At 37.8% G+C, this 8,908-nt stretch overlaps 2 protein-coding genes across 3 annotated transcripts; both read left to right on the top strand.

Moving 5' to 3' along the window:
• The first annotated feature begins 1,858 nt into the window (after window positions 1-1,858).
• LOC129104882 (uncharacterized protein C7orf57-like) lies at window positions 1,859-5,822 on the top strand. Of its 2 annotated transcripts, XM_054615743.1 has the most exons (8): window positions 1,859-1,948; window positions 2,172-2,203; window positions 2,429-2,593; window positions 2,679-2,775; window positions 3,296-3,416; window positions 3,768-3,847; window positions 5,096-5,193; window positions 5,462-5,822. In XM_054615743.1, exons 1-8 carry the CDS (start codon window positions 1,938-1,940, stop codon window positions 5,464-5,466), a joined length of 609 nt encoding a protein of 202 aa, XP_054471718.1. In that variant the 5' UTR covers window positions 1,859-1,937; the 3' UTR covers window positions 5,467-5,822. The 2 variants fall into 2 exon arrangements, with proteins under 2 accessions (XP_054471718.1, XP_054471717.1); XM_054615742.1 differs by having other exon boundaries at window positions 5,096-5,822.
• A 551-nt stretch (window positions 5,823-6,373) lies between these two features.
• upp2 (uridine phosphorylase 2) lies at window positions 6,374-8,904 on the top strand. The gene is made up of 7 exons (XM_054615162.1): window positions 6,374-6,532; window positions 6,649-6,763; window positions 6,872-7,030; window positions 7,185-7,299; window positions 7,440-7,649; window positions 7,761-7,907; window positions 8,126-8,904. The coding sequence occupies exons 1-7, from the start codon at window positions 6,480-6,482 to the stop codon at window positions 8,266-8,268; spliced, it is 942 nt and encodes a 313-aa protein (XP_054471137.1). The 5' UTR covers window positions 6,374-6,479; the 3' UTR covers window positions 8,269-8,904.
• Window positions 8,905-8,908: the final 4 nt, after the last annotated feature.

The following is an 8,908-nucleotide window of genomic DNA, read 5'->3' as shown; positions in this document are numbered from 1 at the left end:
ATTAAGATGCTTCATATCTTGTAGCCCACATCTCACACTCTATGCACTGTGTACATCATCCCTACCTTAGATCACTGCTAAGGTCCATGTTCATACAAACTGGGTTAGCTTGTTACAGCTTTTACCATCCTCTAATCACCCACAAATTCTCCAAAGATAAACTGTGCTTTTATGCTGAAGCCAAGGCCCACACTTCCTGTAACAGACTTCTACTCCCTGGGTAGCTTGACCTGCGCGATAATGAAAGGAACATTGCTATTTGGCTTCCTCTGCGCATGTTCCCGACTCAGCGTTCAGGGCAGGGAAGGGTTCAAGCTTTTCAGCATATATGTCAGGCAAAAAGAATGACCGGTATGTTTTTAAAACAAATATGGTCAGTAAGTAGAAACAAATGCATGAAATCCCTGCATGTTTTGTTTCCTAACATATCACATGGGCTATTATTTGTGAAATACATGAATAAAGGGATCATATCATTATTGTATTACTTACATACTTTATAATTTCAAGAAAGTCTGAAGTGTTACTTTATTTATTAATCTTAGGTTAGAATAAAGTCCTATATTCAGACTTAATATTAGAGCCAAATCATTCTGTAAATCCATCTTGTCTGTGTAATGTATCAATGATGTTTTCAACCACTAGGGTCTACTCAAAACTATCAAAAATTCAAGATACAGACATTTTTCAGTGTTCAAACTCTGCAAACATCACTGTACAACACCGTAGGTCCATATTGGCCCACAAACAGGAGCTTTCTGTACTTCAGTGTTTCTATTGTATGTTACTTTATACTTACACATACTGCTCCACTACATACTATTTTACTCCAGTAGGCCACACAGACACCTTTAGTTACTCCTTAGCCTATTTATAAATTATTGATACCAAATATGATCAACAAATGGGCTGAACCATGACGTATTGACAGAGATTAAGTTCCCTAGCAGTACATGAGGCTTAGTTCAGCACAATAGTGCAGCAATATTTATAATAAAAAATAAATAAATGATGTTATTATGAAATATTTTATTTACTAACTAAGTAACTAATTGACTGACTGACTCACTAACTAACTAACTAACTAACTAACTAACTGACTAACTAACTAACTTACTAACTAACTAACTGACTGACTAACTTCCTAACTAACTGACTAAGTAACTGATTGACTGACTGACTCACTAACTAACTTACTGATTGACTAACTAACTAACTAACTAACTAACTGACTAATGTCTAGCAATATAGTACAGCAATATATATATATAGTACAGCAATATATATATTTTTTTTTTAAAAGGATGTTTTTATGAAATGGCCCCTGGTACTCTTTGTATACGTATATTTTGTTATTTACTAACTTCCTAACTAACTAATGTCCTAACTAACTAACTAACTTCCCAACTAACTAACTAACTAACCAACTTCCTAACTAACTAACTTCCTAACTAATTAACTTCCTAACTAACTTCCAAACTAACTTCCTAACTAATTAACTTCCAAACTAACTTCCAAACTAACTTCCTAACTAACTTCCTAACTAATTAACTTCCTAGCTAACTTCCTAACTAACTTCCAAACTAACTTCCTAACTAACTTCCAAACTAACTTCCTAACTAACTAACTTCCTAACTAACTAACTTCCTAACTAACTTCCAAACTAACTTCCTAACTTCCTAACTAACTTCCAAACTAACTTCCTAACTAACTTCCTAACTAACTTCCTAACTAACTTCCTAACTCACTTCCTAACTGACTGACTATGACGTCGACTCAGTAGTAACCGGTTGCCTAGCATTCTTCTGTCCTCTGCTCACGCCACGGAGCAGCAGTTGTGCTCCGGGCTCTACCTAAACACCGTTTCCACGGCAACGCGGTCAGAAGTTCCAAACAGAGTCAGGTTCTCCGTTTTCACTCAGGCTCGGCTCCTAAACATGTATTCAGAGTGAGTCTACTGTGTTTTATTTTATTTAAATACAAACCATTATTGTTGTGTTGTCTTTTCCTGCATACTTATATTAGTGCCGGCATTTACGATGTGTGTTTTATTTAAGGCCTGGCTGAACTAGCTCGTTAGCTAGCCTATGCTAACCTGCGTGACGATGCTCTGACACGCTGTCATCGACCAGGCTGACAGTGTTTCGCGTTTTTGTCTCCGTTTCCACTAGAAATGTCTCAGATCTTCCGTCCACACCATCTGGTAAGTACACGAGTTCATGCAGACTTAGTTGAGTTTCCTCATGTTGTATGTCACTGTGTCATTCACCCTCAGCAGAGACCTGAGTGATGGATCCAGCCTCAGACGTCCAGACCTCCACAGCAGCTGGACCCTGGTGGGATGTGGTGTGGCCGGTTACCACTGGTTTGGGTAGTGCATGATATAATGGCATTCTCTTAACTGTGTGTGTGTGTTTTAACATAACAGGTGGGAAACCAGGATATCAAGGATCAAATGGCCAGATCTCCCAGATCCCAGGCCTGTCCCCAGCCATCAGCAGTCTCCCTGACGAGCAGGCCAGAGGCCGGAGGGCAGGAGTCCTGGACAGTGATTCTGACTATATCAAGCTTGCAAAACAAGGAGGGCATAAAGGTAATGCCACCCTGTTGCCCTATCTAGACACATCCCTCTAGCTGGTTGATGCATGTTGCCTATATGTATTTCTTTCTCCCAACAGGACTTTTGTGGCACGAGGAAACAGACACTTCTAAACCTGAACCATACAAACCTCCAGGTTGGTTCTGCTCTGAATATGAAGACAACGGCAATCCAAGGTAACAATTGTTTCATTTTTTTTTATCATGCATAGGGACTTTTTGTTAGTTAGTATGATTAAAAAATACTTTGACCTCCATTACTAGCATTACATTACATTACAGTCATTTAGCAGACGCTTTTATCCAAAGCGACTTACAATAAGTGTATTCAACATAGGTATTCAAGAGAACTACTAGTCACCAGAAGTCATAAGTGCATCTCCTTTCTTAAACAAGCATCTAAGAGCATAAACCAGTGCAAAAGTATAGTGCAGAAACAAACTAATACGAATACAATAAGTGCAACAAACTAATACGAATACAATAACTAGCACTACTACTTGCTGCTAATATGCTACTACTGCTACAGGTCTGACACTGCAAACTTTCAATCTTGTTATAAAGTAGTGTAAATTAAAATAAACAATATAAACATTAACAATCAGCCACAATAATAACTGCTTTCTGCTGTTAGTCTTCATTATATATTCCAGCTATCATTAAGTGAAGGATACATGTTATATTCTTTTTCCAACAGTCTAATTAACAGTGAAGAGAAGAGGAACCCTGGAGCTTTTCAAGCAGCAGAGCCCCCCTTTGGGACTGACAACATGTCAGCCTGGGAGAGGAATGACAGCAGCAGCAATGGCAAAGAGAAGGTAAACAAAGAAATGTCAAAGTCATTCAGAAAGTTATTTAGCCACATACGCCTCCACAATAATCAATTTATTCTCCTGTTGTGTTGTTTTGTTCTGCTATGATCATATGTTTCAGTCTCAATTGAGGGCTTGTCAGTTATGCTCTAGTGTTACACTTTTTTGCTTAACCTGGCAGGCCTACTTTGTGGTTCAGGTAGTTGTTTCTCAATGGTTTATAGTCAAAATGAGACTCTAACATACTTCCCCCTAATTCAAGGGAAAAATGGGAAAAATATCCAGCCCAATGTCCTTACTTTATTTACCTTCACAAAATAACCACCGTGTTCTGTGACTTTGCTTTTTGTTCCCCAGAACAACAACGTTCATTACAGCCAAATGGAGAAACTGCAGTCATCCAATCAATATCATGGGAACAGCAAATTCAAGAGGATGTAAGTTCATGTTGTCACAAGATGGTGCTGTTGTTCCGTATTACATTCAGTACAAATGGCTGGCGTCTCACAATGCCACTACAACCCCTAGAAACGGAATTGCACTAAGTAGAATAGATTTAAAATATATCAGTGCACTTATTATGTCAGACCATATCAGTAGTTTTGAGTGAAAGTTATAGCAAACAACACTTAATGGATCGGTTTGACATTTTCCAAGCAAGTTAAAGAAGAAAACTAAAAATGATTGATAAATATAGGGCACATGTTTTATGACTGTCCTGAAAAAACTTGAACCTATGATGACTATAATCAATTTCATTGTTATTAGTATAACAACACATATGGTATATGGATGAATTGGAATTCTTTGTATTTCAGAGCATATTGTCAGTAAATTCTACACCATATCTCTCCATGTTGAGCTGATAAGGCAGAAATGCTCATGGGCAGGGAGCACACTTTTGGAACAAATTCCAAATAAAACTGGACATCACCTGTTTGCTTTGGCTCACTGCTTGTCTGTGCAGTGTGTTCCTTGTCCCCTTATGAAAATAGCAATGACTGGACAAAACCCAAAAGTAACCTCACATCGCAGTCACCTAGACAAAACTGTTAACACTGTGGTAATAGTGCATGGATGGATTTGATACTATAGGTCAGCAAATCCACAGAGGAGCCACTAAATCCTACACTTATTATTTTCATCATTGCAGTGACTTAATAAACTAAAAGTCTTGGTACAAAAATATTGACTTTAAGAGTCAAAAGAACAGAGAGTCTAGAAATGTCCCGGAACAAGGGTGACTCTGAATAAAAATGATAATTTCGCAACCTTTTTTCTTTATTTCAAGTAAGATTAGGAAGGCTATATCTGAGATTGAATTACTTGTATAGTTGGATAGTTTTTGAGGAGTTGGTGGTTTAGTATAAGATGAAGAGAAAACTGACAATTGTTAAGAAAGAAAAGAAAACCCCTAACCAATGGTTTATTGGAAGTGATCTTTTGCAACAAGTAGCCAGAGTTTATCTTGGTATTGTTTGAAGAGTAAGGTCCATATTAAATGTTTGCACTGTGTCAGATGTTGTCCCTCATGTTAATCTAATAAACACTTTGTGGTGATGACAAAATAACTAATTCATTGGAAACTGCAAAAGCACCTTTTGGTTTCATTTTCATGTAAACGTTTTCCAAAAACTGCATTTCCATGAAACTTAAACTTTATGTCTTTGTTGTTTTTTTTCCAGAGTATTTGACAAGAATCCAGCTCCTGTCGACATGTCTAAGCTGTTGAGCTTTGGTTATGCTGACGACAACAAACCAACAGACAACATTCATTTTTCAAGTAAGTAACACGTTTTTCTGACCGTTTGAGTTACATTCTTCCAGGTCACCGTTAATCATTTCCTCTCTTGTTTTTTCATCATGCTATCAAAATTCACCTCACGATAATAAAAGGAAATGAAGCCAAAGGTGTGAACTTCAGCCATGAATTAATTATGATTATTGATCATTAATTAATTATGAGGCTTCTTGACAGTATAATGTCGAGAGTAGTAGTGAATTACAATTAGGTGAATGACTTGTGCTTGTATTCATTTCCATGTGAACAGACTAGAAGCCTGCCAGTGCCGTGGGAAAAGGATGAACGATCTCAAACGCTTCCAACAGGAATAGTTGCCATCGCTCGTCCATTTATTCGTTTGTTAACCCTTTCATGCTGAGCCACATCAAATAATTAACTTGGTTTCAATTGTTCTGTCATGTCAGATGTATTACTCAAGTGTGAAAGTGCTTCATTGAATTAAAGCTATCGAATAAGTTATTTATTGTGCGTTTTGGTTGTGCCTCATTCACTGCATTCCTTAAGCAAAGAAGGCACCAGTTACTCTTTTGTGTTTTGCTGTATATGTAACTCTCTAAAGGGCAGCTTTAAGGAGTAAAAGTTTGATTATTCAAATAAAATCAGTGTGAATTAAAATGTTTCACAATCTCTTTTTTTCGTGTCTTATATACATATAAATTGTATTTTCTCTCACAGGCTGAAATTTGAACGTTATTTATTTGCCAAATAATACCGCAACATTACAGCAAACAATGGTCAATTTTCTGGGATCAAAAGTGTAACATTACTATTAAAACAACCCTTACTATGCAGAATTTGATTTAGTACATTTTTGTAGGGAAAATGTTCACTGAAGTAACAGCATTTCTGTTGTCTGTATATGAAGCTCTGTGTCTGTGTTGAGACAATGTATTACATGTTTAGGTCAGAGGTTATCTCAGTGTTCCTTGGGACAACAGTATGACATAACATATATGTTATCCAACAGCTTCAGATGTTTTTCTTTTTGAAGGGTTACTGACACTTTGGAACTGGGCCAATCAGTTTTCACCTGATTGATCTCGCTCTGTTTGTTTGGTATTGGTGGATGTTTTTGTGAGAGCAAGGACGGGTGCTACTCCTCTCTCTGGAACCAATCAGTGGCAGGGTCAGAGGTCACCTCTATATCAGCTCTGTAGTCAGACACAACTCTTATTCAAATCAGCCGCAGCGAGCATCTGGAGGTTTTGGAGAAGAACAACTTTTGAAGACTTTTTAAACTTGATTTCAAAGCTTTTTCTGCAGTCATGGCACCAATTCTACTTAACTGTATGGGGAATGACCACACAGATTATATCAAGTAAGTATTTGGGAACATCAACTCACACTGGAATTGACTATTGCTCTTTTGTTGCTGTAATACGTTTTGCTAATCCATTTGGAGCCTTTATTAATATGCCGTACTATTGCTCGTAGACAACTAGTCCAAGTGAAAAATCCCTACTTGGACACCATGGAGGAGGATATTCTCTACCACTTAAGCTTGGGCACCAAGACTCACAATCTTCCAGAAATGTTTGGAGATATTAAGGTTTGTGAAAAGCTAAAATCAAAAAAAGCTAAAAATCATAATTTGGGGTTTACAATTTCAAAAGCGAGAAAACATAATTAATTCGTGCTCTTTTTCTATTTTTCATAGTTTGTGTGTGTTGGAGGCAGCGCGAATCGAATGAAGGCTTTCGCCCAGTTCATGCACCAGGAACTGGAACTACCTGGAAACCCGGAGGAAGTCAGAGATATCTGCGAGGCAACTGATCGCTACTGCATGTACAAAGTGGGACCAGTGCTCTCTATAAGTGTAAGTATTACAGAACTATGGCATATACTGTCCTCGTAGGCTTTACTTCTACTGGCAAGTGCTTCAAATATTGCATTACTTATTAAATCATTTTACTATTTTTCAAAGTATTGTATAAACTCTTTTTTAAATCCTGATCTTGTTTCTATCACAGCATGGAATGGGTGTCCCTTCCATCTCCATCATGCTGCATGAGCTCATCAAACTGCTGCACCATGCTCAGTGCCTTGACGTGGTTCTGTTTCGCCTTGGAACATCTGGTGGTGTTGGTAAGCACATTGTATTTTGTTTTCTAAGTGCTGGAATTTTTTATAAAGGGCGACTTTTCCTGAATTCTCCTCCATCCTGACTGTAAAGCAGTGACTTTAAAGAAATTATATTTAAAATTCCCGCCTGGTGTCATCTCTAGGTCTGGCTCCTGGTACTGTGGTGGTGACAGACAAAGCAGTGGACTACTCCTTCCGCCCCCAGTTTGAGCAGGTGGTTCTGGGTAAAGTTATCACCAGGAGCACTGAGCTGGACGAAGGAGTGGCCAATGAGCTTCTGCAGTGCTCCTCTGAGCTTCAAAACTTTCCTACAGTGATTGGAAACACCTTGTGCACCCATGACTTTTATGAAGGTAAAATTGTTGTTCGTGATCATATTCATACATCATTTGCGATCACAGAGAACTTCAGCTGATTAAAAGCGTTGGTCGGATAGTGACAGATCCTGTGCTGTGTCTCTCTAGGTCAAGGCCGACTCGACGGAGCTCTTTGCTCCTTCTCTCATGAAGACAAACTGGAGTATCTGAGGAAAGCTTACGATGCCGGAGTGAGGAATATCGAAATGGAGTCCTCCGTATTTGCGGCTATGTGCCGTGTCTGTGGCCTCAAAGGTAGTGTTTAAGTTACAAAATGTATTCTGTACATTTTATACAGTGGAAAATATTTTTGTTGACTTTAAAGATACAATCTTTCCTGTACAAAACCTCTATATTGATCACAAACTTTACAGAATACAGTGCCTGAATTGATTCATCATTTGACACAATGACGTGAGGACCAAGGAGATTAGCCTGTACTAAATGACCAACAATCTCCCCTTTCTCTCCAGGGGCTGTAGTCTGTGTTGCTTTGCTGAACCGCTTCGAGGGAGACCAGATCACCGCCTCTCATGATGTTCTGGTGGAGTACCAGCAGAGACCTCAAGTCCTGGTGTCCCACTTTATCAAGAAACACCTGGGACTAGTTGTATGAAATGCCTACATCTGTATGTATATATACTGTATTTAACCTGTTAATATGTGAATTAGACACTTATTTAAAAAGTTGATATGATTTGTATGATTTAAATGATGAAGAATGTTGCATATGTATATGAAAGTATGTATCTTATTGTTTAATATTTAATACTCTGGTATTTATGTAAGGTAACATTAATATTCTAAAGAACATGGTGATTTTAATATTTTTCTTGCACTATTTTTCTTGATGTAACTCATCAAAACATGTTGGGCGTATCAGGAAGTTGGGAAATGATTTGCCTCCATTGGAGGTTTGCAGTCTTATAAAGACTACTTATAAAGATTGTTCCTCTTTTTTGCTTGTTAGATGAGAAAAACTTATTATTCCTTAGTAATTGTTCTCATGATACAGGAAGAGGGCCAGAGACATATATTACATTTAGTTGTTTCTGCCACACAAGCTTGTTTATGCAGGCAAAATTCCCTAAAGAAACATAAACGCTTAATACATATTAGTAAATGTGCAGAGAGGTCATCCTAATCTGTTAGAGGCACATGTTTATTGTCACTCTGTGATACTGTATGCTACTGTATTTCCATGAAATGTGTTGTAGAGTATAAAACTTTCAATAAAAGTAAATAATAGTAATGGC

The sequence above is a fragment of the Anoplopoma fimbria genome, chromosome 16 (genome assembly GCF_027596085.1).
Source record: "Anoplopoma fimbria isolate UVic2021 breed Golden Eagle Sablefish chromosome 16, Afim_UVic_2022, whole genome shotgun sequence".
Classification (NCBI taxonomy): Eukaryota; Metazoa; Chordata; class Actinopteri; order Perciformes; family Anoplopomatidae; genus Anoplopoma; species Anoplopoma fimbria.
The sequence above is the reverse complement of the archived record's forward strand: the minus strand, read 5'-3'. Positions and strand labels throughout refer to the sequence as shown.